We start from the raw sequence: 27,167 nt of genomic DNA on the forward strand, positions 1-27,167 counted from the left end.
GCACTTGATGGAGTTAGGATCTCATCAATTTTGACTGTGTAATAAATAACATGCTTTGTGTGAATAACAGCACACTACTCCTCTATTCCCCATGTATGACTTATGAAGAAAGTGGGCAGCCAGGGAGCTCAACAGGAGCAGATCTCAGGCCCTCCCACCTCTGCACCCTGGCAAACTGGCTGACCCTTCCACTGTGTAAATAGAATTCATTCCTCCATTCAAAAAAGAAATTTATACCAAAAATCAATCTGAAAGAAACCCAGTAAGATGAAGCCAGGGTTAAATAACTTCACACTCATTTATGACAATGCAGTAGGTAAAGCAAAAAGTCATTTGCTAAATGCCCTGAAGAATATGTTTTTCACTTAGTTTGAATTTATCCACTCCCAGAATAACCCCTCTTGAACTTAAGTGTGAAGAACCAGGCTGTGAAATAGCCATGAAAATACACAGGACACAAGATTTGCCTTTGCAACAGATCTATGGTTCTGCTTTAAGCTACAGGTTAAGGCTTGGCCAGGTTAAGTTTAAGATAGAGAGCATTGAAGGTATGCAGTGTAAAAGTAGATCTGACTGAAGAATGGCACTGAAGTTACAATGTGTTTCAACAAAGGTAAACCCAGAGGAGCCTTAAGATACAAGAAATACAGACTAAGGTATCTGAGGGTAACTTTAAGAATAAGAAGGCACACTGACCTCAGCAAAATTGCCAAACTGCAAAAGGATGTGTGCTCATAAAAGTGTATGTTGACCAGGGCAAAAGCTCTAAAAAGTCTGGTTTTGCTTAAATCCTGTATATTTTGGAGTATTCCCCTTAGGCTGCTTTCCAAGCATATATTCCAGATTGAGCATCTTTTCTGTGAAAAAGGTAAAGGCAAAAACTGCAAGTACAAAATCTTAATGAAGAACAGCATGATGTGTATCTCTTCTAAGCAGGATACATCCAAATGGGATGCAAAACAACTGCTATCCTAGAAATTTCAAGGTGTTTCAAACAGAAAATGAAACTGTAACTTGATATACCATCATTCCAGAAGTTTATACTGTCTGTTCAAAGGCAGGATGTGGAGCCAAAGCTATTCCCCACAGCATTAAATGTTCTGGGATGTAAAATGCCTTTCTATACAGAACCTGTTCTTCAGCATTTTGGTTTTTCCTACCAGACAGTCCAAGGAAATTACAAAAAATAGACCTGGCTAACTAGAGCCATACCCCTAAGCTCACATTATTCCTTCTGTGGCTCCAACAGCAATAGATAGCACTGTCAGTTGCTGTTGTCAGTTATAGCATCAAACTTTTCTTACTAGCAAAGATTATCTATCCTATTTCCCCTGCTGCTCCTCACTGTCTGACAACAGGATTCCTGCTCTGTTTGAGTCAAAAATGTGATGCTGACTTTGCCTCTCATTTCCTAGTGGGATCTGCCCTCATGGTCAATTGTCCATGACTGAACCAACTCCTCCCCTTTCCTTTGACCTCCTTTCTCCTAGTTTGTTTTATAGTGCACTTTGCCCAGTGCAGAGCACACAGCTATTCACTCCATGGATTTTCATACATTTTGCACAGTTCCCCTCCTGAAGGGGAAGTCATTGCCAGTGTTTTCAAGTGGAAGGCCCTCTGATGATGGTGCCCATCTTGAGGTCAGTACTCCAAACACCAAAAAACCAAGGCCTATATTGCCAGAAAATCTAAACAGCAATCACCCATCCTCACAACTCAGATTACACAGATTGCATAGAAAGGACCATGTTACACCCAAACACCTGGAATGGGATACAGTGAGAGGATCCACCATTCAGAAGAAAATTTTTCTGTGTCCATCTCACTGTAAAATAATTCAGGCAATATTCTGTATTGACAGTTATGCAAGCCCACTGTTGTGAATTGATAAGAAGTATCAAGGACACTTGAGGCAAGAAATCACATCCTGTTTTATCAAAATTAAGCAATGCTTTTTAATAATATTCCATCCACACCTGTGCTATATATGTTGTTTCTACTGGTATAAGGAATACACTGATGTACATCCAACTTCTAATTTTTTTTCTATCAACACAGTTAATTTCTATCTACCTAGTTTATTTCTTAGCCTTGCTTTCTGAATTACTGTCTTACTTTAAAAGGAGCTTTTCAGGGCAGTTTAGAGCTGGTGAATGAGCACTGCTGAAACCAGATCAGAAATCAGCCCTCCTGCAGAGTGGCAGGTTGACAAGTAATCGGGGAGATGCTCCAGGGAAGATGCACATCACCCACAATTCCTAGCAAAGAAAACACAGCCAGAGTCTTTTCTAAACAATTCTCTCTTCAGGCTGCATTTTGGTTTAACAGGTACTTGTCAGCATTGTGGAATTATATAAAGAAGCTGGTTATTATTACTACAGCAGTGCACTGGAGAGCAGCTTCAGTCACTTGGACAGCAAAGGCAGAGGCTGGAGGGGGAAGGGCTCTAAAGCCAGAACATTAGCTCCCAACAGGACAGTGGTGGAGGCATTCCAGTGAGCCAATTCCATGGCAGTGTCAGGAGCAGGTTTTATTTACACCCAGCCTAATGGTGTGCGACTCAGTCATGCATGTTACATGGAGCCTTCACTGCACACAATAGCCTGCTGCCACTTCCTCTATTAAATCATTCCTATGTTCATGTGGCTGAAAGCTCAGTGCTGGCATGCAGTAGTCAAGCGTGTAAAAAATGATTACTCTGATCCCTTTCAACACAGATTTGCTGCATGAAATGGCCTGGCTTTGACCTGGGAAAATCAATGCTGTTGTTTTAATGAACAAAAAAAAAAAAAATTGGAGCTGAAGCCTGCACTTCCCCTCCCTCTACTCACCCCAGGGCTGTCCAGTCAGCAAGTCACATGCATAAAGTGGTCACCTGCATGCAAAGAAGCATTTACTCATATAATTCCAAACATCCTTTGTCAGGGTAAAGGCATAATACAGGATATCAATTAGCTACCATCACTTGTAAGCAAGTTAAAGAAGAAATGCTGGAGGTGCCCTACAGCTTTCTGATACAAAAGGCAATTTTCAGCTCCCCACACTGTGCCTTAGGCAGTCTAAACATGAACCAAATTCCTTTTCACTTGGATTCAACACGAAAAGCTCAGACACTCTTTGTCGGTGTTTTGTTTCGTCATTATCATTTTGGCCATGTTTCAAAATGTAATGCTTTGCAATATTGGTTAGAGACAGACATTCATAATTTACAGTCCATAGATTCAGCCTCTGGCTTTTTCTGCTGCTTTCATAGAAGGGGCTAAGTGCTTCCAGAGAGTAAATATGTTCAAGTATAGAGTTTTCAGGAACGTCTAAATCTCCATCTTTAAAACTATCCCAGTAGTGAAACCCAGAGCACACTAACATGAGAAAAAAGAAGGCTAATTGTAGATAATTAGTCATGTCTTACCACTCTGTCTTTTTATTAAAGTGTTTAAAATCACGTAGCAATTTGCTCTTCTTTGGTGTTGAAAGTTACTACTGAGAAAGATCAGCAAGGAGTCATGAAACTTTACTACAAATGTCATCAAATGCTGAATCTTTAATTATGTGATGTCAGATAGCTCCCTGTGCAAAGAACAAACACACACACATACACCCAAATCCTATCCTGTACTGACAAAAGCAGGGTTCTCCAGATTATGAGATATGCAACCCCAATTCAGGGCATAGCTTTAAACTTCAGGAATTCAACCTTTGGAATTTTCCCAAAGCCTTGTTTCTATTTGGCTTGACTTTCAATAATATCTCTTAGATTTCTGATGCTCACTGATACTTAACATTCAGGAACATGTTAAGAATCAGTGGCTCTGACTGACCCAACTGGAAAGTGCTTTACTGAGAAGGACTTTATGCCCAAAGTCTGATGTCTTTGAGCTGCCTCACATCTTTTTCTCATGCCCCAGTCCTGGTTCTGTGCACATCAGCTGTGAGGCAGTGGTCCACACCAGCACCTGCTGCTCACTTGCTGCTCCCCCAGCCCTGCCTGGGCCACTGATCACTGCCCTCAGTGTTTCACTCTGCTGGCAGAAGCCCCAGCACCTGCAAAACTCCAAGCTCAGAGTCAGCTCCAAAAAGTCTCAACTAGAGGAATCAAAGGAGAACACAAAAGAACACAGAAATTACACAAGTTGCCCAAGGTGATACAGCAAACCAGCAGCACACCAGAGACTACAACACAGATCTTGCAGCCCTGATTTGCTGCCTCCATCTCCTATCTGTTGCACCCCAGGGATACAAATACTGCTTTGGTGAAACTGAAGTTCAACCAGAATGCACCTCCTGATCACACACAGGAGTATGTGTTATAAAAGCACCCTCATCCTGCCTTTCCATGGAGCAGCACTGGAATTTCTGAAGACTTAAGAAATAATAAATAACTGCTGTAACTTGTAACTGTACAAACTATACCCTAGCATTTCAGTGCCCTGCTCAAGACAGCACTGCCTACCCAAGGGAGAGGAGGCTGGAGCTAGAGACAGAAATATGGCTGAGATGCCAATTGTTTCTTGCAGAGAAGAGCTAATGGAGTGAGCAAAGAAATCAAAGTACAACGTCGTTTTGCAGATGACTGCAGGCAGAGAAGGAAGAAGGGCCTGCTGCAAAAAGAAAATAACAAATGGAACTGTTTTCCATTGCTCAGCAAGGGCACAGGAGGATGCATGGCAGAGCCAGGTGTGGTTGAGGTTAGGAGCCAAGGGTGCCTGTAATTCAACCCTGGATCTGGCTCTCACTTGACTGAGGGCATTAGGCAAGTCAGTAACACTTCTACCTTCATTTCTCCATCTGTAAAATGGGGTCTGGAATAATACTTACAGCACACTGTGGATTAAAGAGAAGCTACTCAAAGCATTGAAATGTTCAACTGTAGATCAGTGCTAAATAGATTTGTTTCTGCCACAGTCACTTTGGGCCAATATATGCTGATATGTTAGAGAACCAATGTTAGCCGCAAAAATGGAAATGTTTATTAAATTCATAAATTAGCTTCTGGGGAAAGGCTTATGTACTTCATGAGGCAAACACATGATTTTTCAATAGGTAACAAAATGCAAAAAATTTAGTTTCTTCTAATTTTTTTACATACGCTATTTTGTACTGCGCTGTTTGTGAACTGTACAGGTACCCAGGAACAGCCCAAAAATTAACCTTAGGCTAACAGTGAAGGATATGAAATAGCTTTATACTTCAAAAGCTGTCAGTGCAGGTCTGATGCTTCATGTATGACATTCAGGGCAGAAGCACCTACACATACAAATAATGCACTTAAGAGCACTGAAAGACAAGATCTTAATCTCAAGAAAAAAATGATGTCTCTCAATGTGTCAGAACTTCAAAAGTAATTGTGAGATCTTCTGGTGATTCTCTTAAAGACTCTTTATAGCTCCTTTTACAGGGGCCTTGGGCTGATTCATGTTGATCGTGTCTGACAGCTAGCATTTCTGTTAATAATAATCATAAATAAAGTGGACAAGGTTGCCTGACCTGAAATGAGCATATCTATAGTGCCATATCCATTACAGCACAGTGGATGTGTGACCGCAAATCAGGAAAGGTCCAATGCTCTTGACACTTTGTATTAAAATAATATCTGTCTTTTAAGATCTCAGAACCTTTGTGTGCTATCTTTTTCATTAAAAAGTGTTCCTTAAGAGATAACACTCACACTATAAGAAAGGAGATGCTACAGAGGATGAAAGATTGCAAAACTTCACACTTTTTCATTATACAATAAAAATACATTTGTGAACAGCTCTATTCTCCCTTATATCTTAAATCCTCCTTCATGTTCTCCTGCATTGAAGTAATAATGCTGGTTTTATGCCATCATAAATCTGCTGACATGTGAAAAATTGTACTATTATCAAACACATCAAAACAGAATTATGATTTCACTGCTGCAGGACCAAATGCAAACAGGAGCTGGGTTTTATGAAAGTGAAGCCTGATTAATTTCTGGGCAGTGGTTTTCTGCTAGAAATAGGGATGGTGGTAAAGATTGAATTTTTAAAATTTCCATAAAACCCCTGGTTGCACTTATACACGAGTCATTCCAAACAATACAGGAATTACTTGCTGATAAAGGGAATCCATCTCAAAAGTAAAGTGTATCAGTGTATCAGAGATGATACACTGAGAATCTCTCCACATCAGGTGGCATACTGAATTAAGAGAGAAATTTTGTAAATTACTTTAAGGGAGGTCAATGTGCCAGGCTATGCTGAGTCTATGGGGGCAGGCAATTTCCAAGCACACAGACAGGCCCTCATGTGTCACTCATATTTCCAGCCTTGTCCAGACTCCAATGTTCTATCAAAGCAGAGAGAAGTGAAATAAAACAAGCAGTTTTGTGAGCATCACAGTAAAAACATCCTGGACCTCTAGTGAATCAGTTTGGACATAAACTCTAAAGAATCCAGAGATTCTGCCTGAAATTTTCTCAGAGTATTTTTGTAAAATATGTCCCTTTGGGAAATAAGGTGACATTCTCTAGCATTTAATCTGTTTCCTCATCTGCACAGCTGCTTGTTTTCACAGAACCTGGTGTCCTGATGTCTAAATGACCAATGGAAAAAGTCCATATTAGATTGGCAGCTTCTCCACAAGACACAATATAGTTGTCAGTTTACACCCTCAAATGCCATCTCCATGGACAGCTTTGTTTTCCTTTTCCACAACATAGAAATTATCCTGCTCTTCGTTGCAAGTTATTATTAAAAAGTTTATATTTGAAAGGGGTTTTTAGAGGCAGAGCTCCTCAGAAAGAGGACAATCAATTTAGTACCACTTAACTGAGGGGCTAGGAAAAGAGATTTTCTTAGAGGATACAAAGTTAACTTTAGAAATATTCAGTCATTTGGTCTGGGCTTGCATTATGCAGAATGATCACTTTCAGATGCATCCCCTGAACAGGTACAATCAGCTATGCTTTTATGGATGCTGTTTTAATAGCAGTTATCTATTGTATTCATATCTGTGCTGCACATGTTCTTTCTGGTAGGACAGTCAAGAGCATAAAGAAAGTGAGAGTTATGCATTACTCTGTTCACTGTAAATTAATTCCAGAGGAGAGTATCATGGCAAGTGGAATGGCTGGAGAATTAGGAATACTACGAGAAAAACAAGTTTTGGATAAGAACAGCTACTGTAGAATAAATAGCTACTGATATTCCACATACCTGTGCCACCAAGTCCACTGTCAACCTGGACTATTTTCAGAAGTAGATTATGAAGGACTTGCACTACAGGTTGGGAAAACAGCACCCAGGAAAAATGTGAGCTGACCAGCTCATGAATAGCCCCCATCCCTGTTCTGCAACTTTATGAAACTAGCTCTAGTGGAAAGAGTTACCTGCACAGACTCTTATGATATGACCTAGGAGGCTCTCGCTGTTTAATTAAAGAATCCTGATGTAGTGTGAAGCTACTGGGGATTATGTTGGAACAAAGATGAAGCCTTTCCAATCCATTCCATGATCACTAAAAGAGGTTCAGATTTGAAAGTGCTACAGTGCAGTAGTTCCCACATATTGTTCTTAATATTATCTATTATTTGTTATCAATAGATTTCTTGGAAAAGGAGCCACAACTCAAAAGCAAGAGTCTCAGGTACAGGATAACATCTTTCAAGGGGCATTGACGTATTTTTATTCCATCTTCTATGTGGGGAGAAGGAACTCAGCAGTGGTTTCAGATGTGGGGCATCTTGCACCTTTGGGCATCCAGAGCAAACAAGGAGCAAAAGTTGGCTTACAAAAGATACAGCAAGACTGTGGTCTTGGGCTGAAATGTACATATTAAAGAACCTTTCTGGAATCAAATCAGAAGAATATTTGTATAAATAAATACTTGAATGTGGCTGTCACTGGCAACACTAACCAGCTTTTGTTCATCTGAAGTAAACCAAAGTGAAAGAGGTCAGGAGGAGACTCCACGGCAAAGGCAATACAACCACACAGGATTAATGAATGTTCCAAAAAAAGGCAGAGCCTAGGATACTTACCGTGTCCTTGCTTCCCAGCTAAGAGATGGAGCTGGCATTTAACTAGCTCACCCTTAGGCCAGCCTGGTACTAATCTGCTTTGGTCTGTGTCCCTCTTTGCCAGCAGCCCAAGCTCACCTGCATTCAGTCGCTTCTTTGGGGTTTTGAGGCTGCGGCACCGGCCGCTGGCAGAGCTGCTGTTCTCGCTCATGGAGTCCTGCGCGGAGGAGGCGCTCCCCGTGGCCTCGCTGTCCCTCATCATGCTCTCGTAGCCGCTGCTGCCCCCGCTGTGGTAGAAGAGGGCAGTTTTCCCCATGGCAGGGGGCAGCTCCCCGCTCAGCACGCTGCTGTTGTCGCTGCCGTGGCCGCTGCTGCAGCGGTGGGGTTTCCGAGGAGGGGTGATCTTGCTGTAAGGCGAAGGCAGCATGTGAACAGCTGGCTTCTCGTCCCCGGGAAGGGCCCCGCGCTCCTCCGGCTCCACGCTCCCCTGCGCGCCTCGGGCGCCGGCGCTGCCTTGGAGCAGCTCTGAAATCCGCCCATTGACGGCTCGGAGGGGCAGCTTGGAAGCAAGGCTGGAGCCCCGGCTTCTGCCCAGGGACTGCATTGACCAGGACATGTTCTTCCCGCTTGGGGGCAAACTGGAGCTCTGCCCCACGGACTGGGGCAGGGACTTGGTGGAGAAGCTGAGCGTTTTGGTGGCGGAGGCAGAGAGGCTGCGGGCCTTGGGACTTGCCAGCAGGAGCTTGCTGACAGCGGAGATCTTGGACTGGCTGGCTTTTGGGGAGGCACCTGCGGACTGAGACAGGCCCGAGTTGGTGGGGGAGGACATGGCACTGCGGCTGAGGCTCCTTCCAGCCCTGGGCATGGTGGTGTCTCTGCCAGGGCTCATTTTGGAGCTCACAGAGGACAGACTTTCTGCTCTTTCCAGCGACAAACACTCATAGTGGCTTCCTGTGGACCTCCCTAGGGAGTTGGTCCTGCTGGCGAGCTGCTCCAGCTTGGCACTGAAGAGCTTGCTGCTGCTGTTGTTGATGCTGCTGTCTATGGCAGGGCCTTTTTGTTTGGCATTCTGCTCCTCGGGGAAGCTGGCCAGGAAGGACACAGGCTGGCTAGAGGGACTGCTTGTGGTGCTACTGGCTGCACTGTGCTGGGGGCTGGCTCTGTTCTTCTGATCCAAGCTCGATTTCCTCACAGGTGGCAGAGGAGGGGTCCCTTTGGGACGAGTGAGTATGCAGTGTTTGGGAGAGGCCATTTTCTTGTCAAGACTAGCCTTAGAAAACTGGGGGAGGGCAGGAGAGCTGACTCCACTGATGTCTGTAGAAATAGGATGGAGATGACTGTCAGATTCCTCCACCTTACTTGCCTTTGTGAGCCCTCGAGGGAGGCTACAATTCTTAAAGCCATCACTGGAATGAACAGGGCTTTGGGTTGCAGAGCTGGATGCTGCCACCTCACACCCATCCACAATCCTTTTTAGACTGTCAGAGCCTGGGGAAATAGAGGTGTCCCCACTGCTGGTGCTAAACCTGTCCACAGAGGACTGTTTCATGCTGTGCTCAGGCTTAGCTGAAACAGCGACTGTATCAGGCCTTGGCCCATCACTGCTCCCAGAAGTGTCCTTTTTAACATCATCTTCTCTCTTCAACCAAGGGTCTTCAAATTTGATAACCTTCTTAGCAGTGGGTTCTTTCCCATCATGGGGATGAACAGCCTTTGCATCTGCAGTTACAGCCTGTGCAGTACCATCAGTGTTTTGAGCTTTGAAGGAATTAACAGCAATACATGGATACACAGTTATGTTTGTCTTCATTGGGATGTAGCCTTCACAGCTGCCAAGACTTGCTGTGTTTTTGATTGTGACAGTAGTTTTGCCTAGAGCTGATATTTTACAGCCTTTGATGGGTGGCACTTTGCCGAAAGCTTCCTCCCCCATTTCTGACAGTATAAGCATGTTGTCAGTCAGTGACTTCTGTTTGTCACTTACACAGATCATGCTGGCACTTTGTATGGTGCTTGCAAACTCGGAGACGGGGGGTTCTGCCATAGCTTCCCCATGCCCATAGCATGCCTGGGCTATGAAGCTGTGGCATGACTGTTCACCGTCACTCCCCGTGCTCATTTCACTCAACCACGAGCTGATGGATGAGCGCCTGCTGCCATCATCTTGGGGTTTGTCATCCAGACTCAGTTTTGGAAGAGGAAGGAACTGTGTGATGCTGACTTCAGACACAGGAGCTGCACTGGAATAACATTCAAGATCTTCAGAGATGCTGCTGATGATACTGACTGGCCTAGAGCCAGAGGCCAAAGCCTGCACAGAGCAGTCACTGTTAAAACTGATGATACTGGTCGGGCGTCCATTGTCAAGGACACCACTAATGGTCAGCTCTTCCACAAGGGTGAACACAAGCTCATCCTCTCCATTCAGCTCCAATGGCTGCTGCACAGTCACCATGGTTGTGCTCAGAATCTCCTTCTTGGATTCTGGAGAAATGCTTTGTTGCTGATCTTCATTGAGAACAGACTCTTCAAAATCCCCATTGTTGGATGACACTGACTTTTTCATGATCTGAGGGCTCATGCCTACTGGTGGGGTCCGGATTTCTGGCTGTAATAAAGATTCAGTAGATGTCATGGCAGCATCCTTACTCAGGGGAGCTGGTGGGGGAGTGGAGCTGGGCAAGACTCCTTTCTGTGTATAGACCTTGCACCTCTGGGAAGGAGAAGTTGGTGGTTTATACTCAGATGTCTTTGAGAGGCTTGCAATGCCAAGCCGGGGTGAACCCATTGGCCGAGGTTTGCCTTCCACAAATCCACAGGTGTTGAGCCCTTCTCTGCTGCTCTGCAAGCTGGTGCTGTGTGCTAACTGGCAAGAGTTAAGCTCTTTACTAGAGCTGCCTGTTACACTTCTGGGAGAAGAAGGAGTTGAAAGATTGGTAAGAGCTCCAGAAGGAACAGGGGAGTGATTTCTCCTAGTTTTGCTGGGTGTTGTATTTGTATTTTCCTTGGCTTCTCTATCAGGATGCTGACATTCTGGCATGGTATCTTCCTTATCTGACTCTGGTAAGTGGCTCAGCTCTGCCAGCTGGCTTGAGACAGCACACTTAGACATCTGGTCTGAGCTAAATTGAGCAGGCATCTCTTCAAAGGGAAATTTGTCCGTCTCCTCACTGCCATCTATGCAATCCAGTCTTTCCTGGAGCTCTGCAAAGGTGTTGCACTTCAGGCAGTCTCTTTCAGATGTGCTGGGCCCTGATTCACTAACTTCCTCCAGCCTGCCCTCATTTTTGGTCTTTTGCAGAGCAGGAACAATCGGAACAAAATCAGGGGGACCTTCATTATCCGTCAGTTCCTTGTCAGAAAGGGCAGTGCCATTGGGGCCAACATAGATCACCGTGTCACACGACTGCTCGCTGCTGGATGAATAATCAGGATCACTTGATAAGTGCAAAATAGGGAAGTCTGGGTCCACAGTGTTTCTAGAATGGAAAGGCCTCAGCTGGGTTGGCCTCCGCATCCGGCCCTCCTCACAGGAGCTCTCTCCTCCAGAAGAACTTGATGTGTACTGCAACATGAGAGAGAGAGAGTCTATGACATTTCAGCATTGCAAGCTGCCCCTTGCACATACACAACAAATTCATGGTCATATATGAACTGCATGATCACTAAACTAAGGCACAGAGCTCTGAATTTGTTTATCCACAGTTCTAGAGCAAACACATAGCTATGGTCAATGGAGAACCCAAAGCCCCAGCTCTGAGTTTCACTTAAAATCATACGACTAACAAAAAAAAAAAGTACTAAAAATATGGATTAAGATACCTCCCTTAATCGAACCGGACCAAAGAAATCAGATATTTGGCAAAAGTTTTCCTGATTTTGTGTATGTGTGTGTACATTTGTGTATTTGAAGAGGAATAAGAAAACTCATTACATATGACCCCATACTACCAGTGTGTGGAATTATATAACATGCACTCAGAGGTCCCTGGAGACACAGTGCTCTGATGGTGTGTTGACTGAACCCTTCATTTGTCTCTCTTCAATCAATTGACAAAAAAAGCTTTTGTTAGTCTGCCAGTTTAAATTAAAGGCATAAAATTCACTTATTCTGTCCAATTCACATCTTAAGTTGCACAGAAGCAACCAGAACTCTCTAACATGAAAATGGATATAGTCCATCTTGACTCTACTTCTTGGAAAATCTATCACCCATATTTAGAAGCAGTAGGAATAAAAAGGTCCTCAATGCTGGCAATAGACACAGTTGTTCTGTGTTTATTTTGCTTCCACTCTCTCTAAGAAGCATAGAGAATCTAATTCTTAATTAATCCCAATTTTCTTTAACTCTACAATAGTTTCACTCCTTATTATTTCATTAGAACTAAGAGCATAAAGGAAAATAAATGCTCCCTGACAGCTATATTATTAAATAAGGTCAGCTTACAAACCTGCTGCAACAGATGTGTCTGAACTTACCCGTCTGAAGCTGAAGCATTTACTCCTCTGATATTGCTCTCTGACACTTGCCTAGGACTGGGTACATACAACACATACACTTTGGAACTGGTTACTGATTTTGTTACATACTGCTACATTACTGTTACATACTGTTACATAACTCCAGTTAAGGATCCTTCACAATCCTCCTTCCTCCATCATTATAAGAAGGGAGTTGCACATTGTCTTACCTTAGTTTTCTTTTTCTTCATCCTGAGGACCCTTGAGGCAATCTGGATGGTGGAGAGTGTCTCAGCATAGTTTCCTGCAGCAGCTGAAATGTGAGCTATCATCGTGGTGCGGCAGTTCATATTCCCCAAGGACTCTCGGAGCAGCATGGTCAGCTTGCTGTCTCTGCAAAATAAAATTAATTAAGGCTGCATTAGCCACCAAGGTTTCACTTTGGCCACCATGATGTAACGTGGGTCTTGGCAAGTAATCTTCTCCTCTTTTTAATGGAATCCTAATTAGTTTCCTTCCTCAGGTTTGCACTAGGTTGTGCAGCTGAGCATGCTGAAAGACCCTGGACAGCAATTCAAACTTCTTTTTTCTTCCCACTTTCCTTTTCTGTCTCTTTTTGGTCTCAGTCCTTATCCATTGTTACTATTGCCAACAGAGAGATGCAGACCAGCACTGGAGACTTGTTAAGGAGCCACAGCAGCAAACATCAAACTGCTGCTCTTTTCAAGTGCACAGACAAACCATGGCCCAGCTCTGGGGGACAAGAGGCTACTGGATTAGATTAGAGAACACAATTTTTTTTGTTGCCTTCTAGGGCATTGGGTAACTTGATATTAATAACAGTTAAGTCACCGAAGTCAATTTTGGATGGTGCTGGCAAAATAAAAACCAATCAAATCTTCAAACTTCACACAATTGTTCTTTCATATTAGATCTTTTCTTTCACTGAGGCAGAAATCAAATTTTCTGTTCTTGCCATTTACTCTATTGTTCAGCATCAGATGGCTTTTGAAATGCTGATGCTTTATTATAGGGCTGTCTGTGACTAGACCGAGAATATGAATTTTAACAGAATAATGGTGCATATATAATACCTTTGAGGTGATCCTGACTAATCATGTAGTCAGAAATGCCCAATATACAATTTTTACAGAGACCTTTAGCTCCATGGTGTATAGGTCAGCTGGATGGTTTTTTGGGAAATGGCATTCCCTTGAATAGTGTCTCCCCTATGCTTTAGCATAGGAAGAAAAAAGGATGTGGATGATGACTACATACATCTGGAAACAAAGATAGCAACAGCCTGATATTTTTCTATCACTAAAGGAATAGCATTTGCTGTTGTAAGGATGGTGGTACTTTCAGTGGCTACAGATTGGATTTTTGGGGCTCACTGTTAAATATCTGAAAATGGTGCATGTGTGTCCTTGTTCATTCACTTGAGACTTCTGCATAAAGCTGCAACTGCTGGGAACTGAACCTATGTCTACTGGATGGAATCAGTGGGCAAACACCAAAACTCTTGGACCTCTCTTTCTGATTGAATAAACAACAGCATTTGGGCTGCATATTTTGATGCAATAGCTCTGGAGAGTTCTCATCTCCTGAGGCTTCTACTACTTGCAGTTTCAGGTCAACTAGAAATACCGAAAATAAAACATTTTTTTGTTTCAGGATTTCTGCTTCCATCTGCTCCAGACACATTGATGACAGTTTAGTGTTTTTGAGAAGCAAACAAACATCCACAAAGACTATACTGAGACAGCCTCTCTCCTTTCACTTGTGACCTAAGGCTGCTTTGAATCCACAGATCCAGAGTTACTAGGCTGCTGTGTCCCAGGTTAGTGTCCCTCCTTTCCATCACGGAATAATTAAGATGTCCAATTTTGTACATCAGTTACTGCCACTCCAATGCAGAGTAATATGGAAATTATTAACACCTCCACAGAAATCAATAACAAGCCTTTCATTTGCCAGTGCTTCTATCATAGCAAAACATGAGATGACAGGGGAAAGTGCAAAAGAATACATTCTAAGCATGTTGGTCTCCTGAGAATGCATTACCATGCAGCCAGCATCAGCACTGAGGCATGGCTCTCCTAGAGGTGTATGCATTAGGAATGTAAAATAATCTGTGCCATCTGCCTTGTACTGAAACACCCACTTGCAAGAAGAATAATGATACTGAAGAAATATCTATTTATAATTCATCCTCTGACATGGATGGGAAATAAAGGGCAGATTTGTAAAGGATTGAAGCATGAACCTAGCAGTAAAAAGCCCAGCTAGCTCTGATTTCTAATTTCAGACTTTGTTCATTCAGCACAAGCTACATCTTGACTCTCAACTTCCCCTTCATCTCAAGTCAATAAAGAGGAATAAAGTTACTAAACACAGACTTTTTGCCAAATCTGGACATTGTCATAAGACAAGTTCAGCTCTCACCTACTAAGTTTTGAATGAAAGAATGAAAGAAAATAAAAGAGAATATAATACACAAAATTGTGTGGCCTAATTTTTTTAATTCACTCTATTCTCTTCAATTGAAATATTGGTAAAATGTTTTGGATGTCTCACTGAAATTTGCTTGGCAGTCAGTGTGAGACACAAAGTAAATGCTTTGTTCTTCTGAGTGCTGGCATGATATTTCTGCCTGAAAAAATTGAGAGGCTATGAATTATATCATTAGGTCATTTGCGAGCTGTTATTTGAAAATGCAAAATTTCCTGTGAAAGCAGAGGTTTTACAAAGAGGAGATCTCCATTCTGCACTGGGAAAGCTTTGAGAAGCAAGACCTTTGTTGATCCTCTGACTCTGCAAACCAAACAAAGGCACAGAAAGTTTTGAAGAAAGCAGAGGATCTGCTGCTCCTAGGTGTATGTTGCTCACTGTGTTAAGCAGAGGCTGGCCAGCAGAAGGTCCCAGATTTCTCAGAGCAGCAGAGTGAAATGCATCAATGTCTTCATGGCAAATAAGAGAACTTCAGGAAAGCTAATGGTCTATTTCTATTCTGCTCCAAAAGTAATAAAAATTATAGGTCAGAGCAGCATGATGACTCCATTTTATATAACTGTCTTCATTTTAAATGTATTTCTATCCCATCCACTAATATTTTTATAGTTCAGGAAATTTACCCTAAACCATCATGATTACGGGGATATAAAACACACAAGAAACTGAAGGTGGGGTCAGGATACCACACTTCAGACTCCAAAGCCTATATAGAAGTAAGTAAGTCAATTTTGCAGTCTTTCCAGTACTTAAAAGTCACCTCATTGTTTTTCTAACTAGATCACTTGGTGTAATAAAATACAGTACCTTTACTTGTAAACATTTTCTTGCCTAGCTTCTTAGACAATCATGGCTACAGGAAAAAAAACTATTAAATATTATTCATATATATCCCACACATAAAAACAAAAAATGAAGCATGCAAAGCTGTAGCTATGGAAAAATCCAGAGGCAAGAGCCCTGTGCAGGAGACTAAATTGGGTATCTCTACCATGTATGTCAGCAGGTATGGCACAGAGGCACAGACTGCCAGGCACAGAGCTTCAGTGCATTCCATGGAGTAACAGCCCTCCAGCTGAAGGACTTACCTGTTTTCCTGCTGGTTTTCTGAATCTCTCAATAGGAACCCTGGCAGGTATTGAACCTCACCAAAAGAGAGAGATGGCAGTGCTACAATGAGCAGTGTTCTCTTCGGAGACCACCATGCAAATTGAGATCAATGTAAATTAGTCCTTTCACTAAGGAGGAAGATGTAGTTCTTCCTTTCAGTAAGGAGAAAAGATGTACATCTTCATGCTCCTCTTATACATACCTGTATTTCCCTTCCTCATGAAAGATTAATTATACTCAACTTCAAACAACACAGAATCTTACACTGAAGAATGAAGCATGTAATATCATGATACGTGTCCTTGGACACTGCATAAATCCCAGTTGCCTGTGTACATTTAGTCTTTAATTTTATGACTGGATGCTATTTTTCCACTAGAGCCCTGCTTTGAAACCTGCACAGAATAAACAGTGCTCACTGAACCATAAGTTACATTATCTTTCATTTAATCCTTGCCTTGCAATGTATGGATTTATGCATTATTTACTGTTAGAACTATACAAACTCTATTCTGAATTCTGAATGACCAATTTCTTCAAAGGCTCTTTATCATTTTTTCTTCTCCCTGTGGAGCTTGTCAATGAGTGCCTGATGAGTGCCTCTGAGGTGAGGTATATATTCCTCTGATAACACCTGAAACATTGAAGACTTCATTAAGTATAGGAGTTTGGTGTGAAGCACAGATCTTTTAGAGTATTGATTATTACACAGTCTTCTTATTCAAAGTACAGCTAACTTAGACTCATCTTGAACAGCAAAGGGGCAGCTGGTTCTCCAATCAGGATACCCCAAAAAGCCAGGAACATACAATTAGTAGCCCATCTAAAAATTTTAGGAACACATTGTCAGAACTAGTCTGAAGGTAGTATTGGGTCCTTTCAGAATAACTCCCTTCTTTTCCACAGTCCTCCATCTCATCCTCCATATGTTTATTGACAATGACCACATCACTACACAGTCCTTAGTCATGTCTAAAGCAGGTCTTTTATCTGTCTCAAAAAAGATGGACAGAGAACACTGAAAGGACACAGTCCATAACCCATTAATTTTCTGACCCTTTAGCAATTGATTTCATGATCCAAATGCTGTTATTATATGTATTTTATGTAATTTCATGTGGATTTATGGTTACACTTCAATGAAACACCAGCAAGCCTGGAACATTCCAGTGTATCAAATAGCCTCAGTTGCTAAACTAGCTGGCAGCAGCAGCTGGCTGCCACCTTTCGTTTGGACAAGCAGTAGAGAAGGAGAAGAAGGTAGCATTTGCTACCTGTAGAAAAGCACCAAGACTTGGGAGTAACATACTCATTTCCTGCATTGTAGGAAAGCTGTGCTGTCATGTGTTCATATCCTTTTTGACATGCTCTTGTCTGATCAGACAATCCTACACTCTTCTATCAGCAGTGTCTGTCCTGGGATTTCCCCATCTAACCTTTTTGCTTGTTCATATTCATACTGTGACACTCGTCCCCAGTTCCTTCCCAAAACAGCTTGGCAGAGCTCAGTTTCATCCTGCAGTGGCCTAAGCAGCTACACCAGACTTCGACATTCTCCAGCATCACTGCTAAATCTTCTTCCAGTATTAAACTCCTCTTTTGTCCCCCTCTTCCTTCTATTAATGTCCTCCACTCCCCTCTGCTGATCTTCAAGGACCCTTTCCCCACTCAATCTTCCCCCCAGCTGTTCACTGACACCCAGCAGAGCAGCCCCAAAATGTGGCTATAATTTGGCATGGCTGCTGTATCATGCTGCCAGGTGAGGGGTCAGAGACTGCTCAGTGCCTTCCTGGATCTTCCTCTGCCATGTCCTCCAGCTTTAAGAAAATCTGTGTGTTCAAAGTGAGCTACATAGAAAAGAGGCAAATGGTAATTGCTTTTGTTTAGGGCTGCAAAATAGAATTCATGAATAGAAAATGAAGCAATAAGAATAAATATTGTGCTCAGAAAATTTGCAGGAATTTTTGTTGCCCAGCATTTTATTCTGTGTATGGGAGATACAAACACAGAATTGTTTCACAAAAATGAGGCAATACTAGAGAGAAAGATCCAGCTGAAGTTATTCCAGTTGGAATAATGATTTTTCTTTGGAATTATTTACCAAATTGTATTACATACTTTGTTTTGTTTCCTGCATCCCCCCCACCTTAAATAACAAATATTTTCTTTGTTTTCCCTTTCCTCTCACCCCACTACTATGCGGATTTTGGCTATTCAATGACAACAGCAGCATCATCAGAAATAGGAATAATAACATTCCACAAGGGAGACAATACAATAGTACAACTAAGCTTTAGGAAGTGCAAGACAGTGTGCTATCTATTAATCATATACCTTAGTGTCTTCCTAGGCACTTGGCCAAAAGGAGAAAGTTGTCAACTCCCTCCAGGTGTTATTGCTACAGCATCAGATGATGTATGCCCTCAGGTGTCTTGCAATCTAATTATTTATAGAGGTATGTCAAAGGAAAAAAATCTCAGCAACTTTGACAGTCATTTTTGATCATCAAGTCTTAACTCTGCTCTTTTGAGCTGATGCACTGCTTTATTCACAGTAATAAATGTTTACATAACAAAGGAACCACATAAAGACTATATTTGGTTTTGGCTCTTACTACATGGGAATAATCTCTACAAAGGACAGTTTATAGCTGAAAAAGCACAAGCCCAGCAGCAGATGTTACAGGTGTGTAACAGCTGAGTTCACTATGAACCAGTACAGTTTGCTTAGTTATGTCTTTCCTTTCTGGTAATAATTTTGATAGAGAAAGAGAGAGGAAATGGGAGCAATGTGTGTAGGCACAGGCAAAATGAGTCCAGGTGGGGAGATAAAGCCCTCGGCGGTTCAGCCATGTAAGCCTGGCTTTGTTAGGAGAACAAAATGAGGCAGTGAAAGAAAGATGGGTAACGTGTTGGACCTTTAACCTGGGAATTCTTCACCTGGTGAAACGAGGCGTTGGGGAGACAATAGACTTGTTCCAGGAGGAAACTGACTAGCCTTGAAGGGAAAATGAAGCAGAGTGGAAATTTCCAGTGCAGTTAGTATATCTTGTATGAGGTGCACTAGCACAGAACACTGTGCTCATGGCAGAGGGGGAGCCAGCTGAAAGGACCACACTGAGGGGACACTGTGCTCAGGTTCAGTACTGGGGAACTTCACATCTGGAAGGGATGTGACACTACAGCAGTCAAGATGTCAAGACCAGGAAGAAAATGTTGCTGCAGCCAAATATGGGACTTATCTTAAAATGTACTGGTACAAAAAGGGTATAAAATGTAGAGGCATTCCCCCTACAATTGTTGTCTTTTAAGAGAAAATTTCATATTGCTGAACAATCCTTGTGCCTGTGACAACTTGTGAGCATGTGGCAGATGCACAAAAGAGCATCTTTTGTTTCTTTTTACCAAAGGCAGAAAAACAAATCAATGATAGAAGGACAAAACCCATTGGTGAGGCTGCACCTCAAATGAATTCAGTCTTGGGCCCCTCACTGCAAGAAAGACATTGAGGTGCTTGAGCATGTCCAGAGAAGGGCAGTGGAGCTGGGGAAGGGTCTGGAGCACAAATCACATGAGGAGTGGCTGAGGCAACTGGGGTCATTCAGTCTGGAGAAAAGGAGGCTGGGGGAGATATTATTGTAGATTTTCTACGACCATCTGAAAGGAGATTGTAGCAAGATGGGGGTTGGCCTCTTCTCCCAAGAGCCAGGGAACTGTCCTTCTCACCATAAAAAGGACACATTCAAGAGCTATAACTTTTGTATAAAAGTTGCTTTAAAGCTGATGAAGCTTCAACAGTCCACAAAACTGACAAGAGTACCCTGTTACTCATAAATTACATAGAAATCCCCCATGTTTTCAAGGTCTTGCTGACTGCTATCACAATAGAACTCTCTCCAGTAAAGCCATTGCTATCACTCAACTCCACTTTTACCTTTACATACTAAAGTCTGCATGGCTTCTGACAGTGCCAGCCCAGCTCTAAGCTGGGCACCACCACACTAGCTCTAAAGACACACACTTCCTCCATCTTCTCATTCCTGCCTTGTGCCAGCAGTGGAGAAGAAGTCACATAAGCTTCATACAAAAAATTCAACCAACAAGAGAAAGAAGTTCCTCTCAGCCTTTGCCCCAGCTCTGGCAATACCAAGCAGAAGACATATACCCTTCCAGCTCAGTGTGCTACTCTAATGAGAGCTCAGAGATCCAGACGTAGCTTAAAGTCACAGCAAGTGCAAGTTCTGGGGTGGGAGAGGGGAGGTGATTTAGGAGCACAGGTCTGCTGAGGGCCAGTGATTATTCCAGAGAGAAAACTATACTGAAAATGGAAAAAATGATCCTTCTCCTCTCTGTACTTTGAATCTCGGCACAGAAACAAACACCGTTCACAAGCAGCCATTTAAAACATCCAAACAAAGCTCAAAGATAAGCAAAATGAAAAGGATCATGGTGGTCTGTCTCATTACAGTGCCAGCTCCTAATAAATGCTAGTTGAAAAGCAGAAACTCAATTAATCCAGGGAGTTAATTAGGCTCAGCAACTCTATGTTAGAACTAAAGCCAGATTCCCCAAAATCAGCAATGCCACTTGTTAAGGAAACATGCTCAATAAGTAGACTGTGATTTACAGGAGAAAAAAAATCCTGCAGTTAAAACCAGTAATGATCCAGATTTTAAAAAATAGGGACTCTGCATTTGGCTAGGCAAACTTCTACCATGATACACTAATGAAGGGAAGGAAAATATCCTCTCTCCCATGTCCCTCCTTCCTTGGCTCCCTTATTTGGAAGTATTATGGCAAACACAGGTTTGGCTCAGCTTATCTGCATGGTTTAGTTACTTTATATGAGAAGACAACATAGCTGCTATGGAATAACAACTGGAGCAGCTCAAGAGCCTGCCTGCCTCTCCTCCAGGCTGCCTGTGCCCTGACAGTGCAGCGGGAGTGCTGGGAAGGGAAAGGCTGGAATGCAGCTGAACAGTGCCTGTGCCTCCAGGGCAGTCACAGGGGGAAACACACAGGGAGGAAAAGCCTGCAGAAACACTCCCTGACGATCTGCTGAGGACAGTTCTGGAAAGCACCTTCACACCAGCCCCAAGGAGGGCTCGATCCACATGTACCCAGGGGTGGAACACCAGGGCTATTTCCTCAAATGAATATCAACTGCAAATATTTGTAATTGATACATGAATATTCATGATCTTTGGGAGGCTCTCATAATTACTTCATTCTGCTTAGGCTCATTTGATCTGCACTAGTGACAGCAGTAGTTTACACTCCTTCATCAAGACACCAACAATTTGGCAGCATGACCTTCCCAGTTTCCTGTGCTGGAGAGCAGCTCTAGTTATTCTAATTGCAATCCCAAATGGAGTGGTACCTGAAAATAAATTGACTGCTGTTCAGTTTTAGAAACCACTCCACTTGGCATTGCTCCTTGTGTAAATAGATAACATCTCCAGGAAACTGGGAAGGTCACTAAGCAAAATACTTCACATTTTGATAAGTAAGATTTTATATGTCAACCTCCAAGAGCCTTCAGCCCACAGCATTATAGCAGAGGGCAGTGAAAGTGCACATACTCCCATGTGGAAAGGGAAAAAAAAAAGAAAAAAGAAGGCAGACTTTGGTTTTCATTAATATTATGGAAATTTTACACTTTATGTATGCCACTCATTAGATATATTCCCCAAAGAAAGTTAGGCTAAGGAGTTCATACTGCCTCTGCACCTGCACACAAGGTTGCCTTATCACCTTCAGCAATAAACTTCTAGGCTTTTGGCAAATTAGAAAAAGGTTTGAGAAAATAATATGCAAAGTTTGAAGATAATAAGTCTCTGTAAATGCTGGAAGGATTAGTAGCTGAGTGGATGTAGAGAAATCTTATTTGTTCTCCCACAGAAATGACATAAATGCCTTCAATTCTATTCTTGAACACACCAGAAAAAGCACATAGATGAGAGAAATTCCCAAGCACAGGAATATTTTTGGCCCATATTTACACCCTTTTGGATGCCAGACTGAGAGACAAGTTGTTAGAAACATTATGTTCTTGATGCTGGTGCTTACAAAACTGTTCATTTAGTTCAACAGCAAAAAAAAAAAAAAAAAAGGCACTTACATGATACTGGGTCCAGACTAAAAACTTCAAAAACCCAATGTAAAGCAGTGAAAACATGAAACCATCAGTATTAAAGCAAAATATACAGTCAGAAGTCCCTAGTCATGCTTCCTTTTCTGCTAATCAATGTCATACCTTTTAAATTTCCTTTTCAAATATAGTTCCAAATGCTTCACAGAGATGCATGAAACTGCTAAAACCTGATAAAAGAAGCAATCCCTGTCTGTTGTCAAGGAAGATGAACTTTGCAGAAGCCAAGTGATCTGCCAACTAGGGTGGGAATTAAGCAGGTGAAGTGAGTTCCAAAAAAAGGAGGATTTTTTTATGTCATCTGCCATTTCCAGCAGACAAACACTGGACTCAGTTGTTCAGCTCCAAACCATATACAAATTAAATACCCATTACTTCCATTTAAGAATAATGTATTGGCATGCACAGGGAATACACAAAGATTCCAGACAACATGCATAACCCTCTAAAAATCAGGATAAGTAATAGGGGTAAGCATGGACTTAGCTAGCCACCTTTACGTGTTCCTTTTCTTTAGAGAAGAGTAAGAAAGCTGACTTTCTCCATTACACCTACTTCTTTAAAAACCTAGGTCTGGAAGCCAAATGCACTTCAAGGTCTCTATTTACTTTACTCTACAATTTACTCAAGGGTCAAAATAAGTTTCTTAGACACCTGCAATGGTGCTTGCAGAATCAAATGAACAGAGCACTCTCTGGCCTGCAAATCCTTGGCCTCTATATTTGTGCTGCCAACAGTCAATAGGGGTGGGGTGACCTTGTTAGGAAGTGGAGAGACAGCAGGAACTCCTTTCACATATAAATGAATGGCTATCAGATAGCCAAAACTCTCATCCACAGATGGGCTGAGCTACTCAACAACTGGTTGATTTAGAGATGTGATGCGACAGGCTGAGCAACAGCAGTGATGATGGTGACTTGCATGGCAAATAAGGATCATAGATAAAAAAATCCCTGCCTGTGCCTGTGTTTTGGTTAAATCCACAAACCAGCCCCCAAAACCAGGATTTTATTAACTGACATCTACTGGCACTGTGGTCCAAACCCAGCTGTCACTGAAATCTCCAGAAAAGCTCCCATAAGCTTCATCAGCATCTGAACTGGGTTTTTTCAGATTTAGTGACAGGATACATGAGGCAAAGACTAAAACAGTCCCTTCTGACGTCAAATACATGGCAGTGAAATTAAACTGTGGAACCACAGGCAGGTTTATGATGACAGTTTTGGCAGCACAGGACCAAAGCTAGCAGCTGGTGCAGGGCAGTGGGAATTCTGTCATCCATAAACACAGGCATAAGGAAACGAAATGTTTTTATTCTTTTATATCTCTCACACTCCATCATACTTCATTCACAGAGGAGCCTAAAAAAAACCTGAGGGACTCCAGGCTATGCAAGTGCAATGTACTGTAAGTAAAAGTAACAAAATTGGTATATAAATATTTTTAATGCATTTATTTGCTATTTAAATCAACTGGAGATAGGCCATATCAATACATTTATCTTCATCCATGCAGCAATTTAAAACTTAAAGTGATGTACATGCATTTTTCATATTATCTGAAGTTTCACTCACCCTTTAAATGGATTTATTTTGACCACTGTAGTAACATTGATTAGACAAGATTCTCAATAGCCTCTTGTATGTCTGACACTTCAGAGATCTTCTCATAGCCTGCCACAGCAAAGGGAATGAACCCTTTGAAACTTGCTGGTTAGCAATTGCTACATTTGTAGTAATAAATGTTCCTACAGCTGCTTGCTGTTTTACCTGAGGTGACCAGAACATGCTTTAGAGCCCAGTATTATATCTATTCTGCTCTGAAAAACAGCTATAAATTTGAATATTTCCATGTTAACAGCTGCCTCTCCACAAGGCTGAGAGTCAGAACAGAGGTGTGAGTGGCAGAAAGCAATATACGATACTAAAGGTTGTACGTATTTAGTTTGAAATCACAAAAAGATCTCTCTTAAAGTTAGCTGTTCAAAATACAAGGAGCACTAAAACAAAATTTCATAGGTAAGTTGAACCAGTCTTTCATAAAAAGATCCTTTCAAACTTTAACTATCTTTAAAAGGCCTCAGACTGGAATCATTTACAATGTGCCTGGAAGGTCCTACTTCTGTTTACAAAGCCGCTGCTAATACTCAGAAATTCCCACAGCTGAAAATAGTTGAGGCTTGAATACTTTTTGGCAAAGTACTTATTTTAGTCTTACACTCTATCCTTGGCATCTGCTGTTGAGTTTAGACAGACAGGATGCTATAAGGACATTTGGCCTGAATCAGTACAGCCATTCTTACATTCTTAAAACTGGCTTTTAAAGGTTTACAGCCCAACTGCAGCCTCCTTCCTGCATCCCCTCTGCATGCCTGCTGTGAGCTCCTAAGGACACAGCAAAGAGTTCCTCAGCATTCAGTCAACCAAACCCTGGCCAATACGTCAGGAGACACAGAGAGGCCAGGAGGAAAGACAGTCATCATGGTAAAGACAGTACATGGGCAGCCACCACAGAGGGAGGAGGAGGAAATAAATGCATTGCTTGGTCCTGTGAGCCTAAGCCCCATGAGACAGCAACAAAGCACAGGTGATGCATGGGGTGAGAAGAAACTGAATTTTTAGCTCCTGCCCCTAACCAGTACAGAGAATAATATAGTCCTCCTTAAGCATTTAGAAAACCCATCCTTAAAATCATTATGGCTTTGTAAAACTGCCCCCACACATTTCCATTTAGTAGTGGCATGCCAACTACTTTTCTATTTGTTCATGCTCTTTGGTTTCCATTGCTCTCCCTCCCCAGGGATGGGAATGCTTCTGGCCACATGTACAGACACGTGCTCTCTATCCCTTAACTCTATTTGGGTATGCAAGCCAAATTAATTTCATTTTCTCTCATGTGAAATACTCCCCTTGCCAGACTTTCTTGTACTTGCTTCAGTCTCAATTTATCCTTCATCTATATGGGAGAATAGCAGTGCACCCAGGAGAGGAACTGCTAGCTCCTTGCATAACTATTATTATTTTTCTGCTGTCATTCCTAGTATCTCCTCAGATTTCATTACCTTGTCACTGTTAATTTGGCTGTGGACACCTGTGATCATTAGTCAACATGCTTAAATCAGCACACACCCCCATCCCCTTTCTAGCTGATGAGCTCCCAGATTGCATCAGAAATTATTAGCAGTCCATCAGGGACCTTGCATCAGTGCCATTTGTATTACTGGAGCCCTCAAGGTCCCACAGCTGCTCCCATCTGATGTTCTGATCTGCCTTTGTACAGATGATGGCTCTCAGCTTTGTGGAAGCAGCCACTATGACTAGCATGTTCCTGCTTTGTGTGCCAAGGCTGCTGGTAATAACACCAAATAAAACCTCTCCTAAAACTGCTCCTTGAAGATCTTCCCTCGTAGCCTTCCCTCTAGTTTGGCAGCTCCCACTTTGATGCTAGCTACAGTGTCTCTGCAGTCTTCACTGCTTGATGCATGTTACTGCTCCTTGCCTTCTTCAGCTGAACTAGTGAATTCTCAGGGGACACCAGTTCAAGCATTTACTCAGATCTAGACAGATTAAATTTCTTTCATGTAGACATTAGGTACCACATCTGCACAGAACAGAGGGTGAGGGCTGTATGCAGAAGGTAGTATCCAAATGTATCCCCATCTTGAAAGCAGGGTTGAATTTAAATGCACAGACATCTGTTCCAGATTTCCTGGTCTTGGGAACAGTCAAGATATTTCAAGATTCACCATCTGAGAAGGCAGTATTTGTTGTCTGGATTTACTTTAAAGTCAGTTTCAACTCAGTTTTGGGTTTTGTTCCTCTCACATCTGAGTGATAATACTGAATTATTGTTGCAGCAAGACTTTCTCAACATCTCAATATTAACTTTTGCAGCTATTGCACTAACAAAAATTGATCATTTAATTCAGATGGTTTAGCAGTGAACTCATTTGAAATCCTCTCTTTTCTCTACTTTTCTCTCTCCTCCTCCACACACTGATGAGCAAATCATTTAGAGAAGTTTGCTGACTTTATGAATTTTACTCAGTAGGAAAATATATTCATGTAATTGCATTTCAAATGGAGAGGATCTGGATAAATGAACAAGTTGTTCTATGAACAGAGGAAGTAATGAAGGTTAGTTTGTCTGAGTTTGTGTCCTATATTACCCCATTTTCCGTACATTGGCTGTTCCCTCAACCCCACCTTGCCACATCCCACCTTACTCACCTCCTTCAGTTGCAGCTCTGTCCTCTCTCCTTGCTGGCTCATGGATGCTGGCTGGCATTTGGCTCAGCTGGCTGGCAAACCAGCATGCAGGAGAGCAGTGTCATCACACCTTCATAGCTCAGCCTGCTTCTGCCCCAGCCCTCTCTCAGTCTCAAGTCTTGCACAGACCTCACATCTAAAGGCCTGTGCCTGTATTAAATCTGATTGGAAAGGGCCAATTTAACAGCCAATTACAAAATGTATTTGGATGACTAGTGATGAGATTGTGTGACCATGTATGCTTTAGCCTCTCAAGAGATAGCTAAAATTCTCTCAGATCACACATGTCAGAGGAAGTTCTGCTCACAGAGCTTGTCTTGGTTCACAATTTGGAAGCACAACTTTGTGCACAGCAGTCATTCCCACCACCAGCTACTGAGGACAGACAGGACATTTCCCGTATTAGCACTATGAGAGTGATTAGAGACACCTATTTATAGCTGTGCAATGAAAAATATCTCAGCTCACAGATGACAAGTTAGCCAGGCTTTTAAGTCTTTCCTATCCAGTGGCTTAGATTGTTCCTGCCTTATAATTTTAGATCCATATTATGACTTTATATCCAATTAATTCTGTGGGAGGACAGCAGCTCTAAAATAAACAGAGAGTAAACAAAATCATTAAGAAAAGGACTGCTACGAGAGTTCGAGTTGTCATTGCATTGTTAATATTCTTCAGTAGTTCAG

At 42.2% G+C, this 27,167-nt stretch overlaps 1 protein-coding gene across 1 annotated transcript in view; it reads right to left on the reverse strand.

The window, feature by feature from the left end:
- Positions 1-27,167, reverse strand: part of KIF26B (kinesin family member 26B) — a 264,374-nt gene that overhangs the window by 8,059 nt on the left and 229,148 nt on the right. Inside the window, exons 11-12 of the mRNA XM_079298877.1 lie at positions 12,673-12,835; positions 8,120-11,546 (exon numbers count right to left, since the gene is read on the reverse strand). Coding sequence (XP_079155003.1) covers positions 8,120-11,546; positions 12,673-12,835 — 3,590 coding nt within the window. The remainder of the gene's footprint in view (positions 1-8,119; positions 11,547-12,672; positions 12,836-27,167) is intronic.

This window comes from Erithacus rubecula (assembly GCF_903797595.1).
Source record: "Erithacus rubecula genome assembly, chromosome: 2".
Lineage (NCBI taxonomy): Eukaryota > Metazoa > Chordata > Aves > Passeriformes > Muscicapidae > Erithacus > Erithacus rubecula.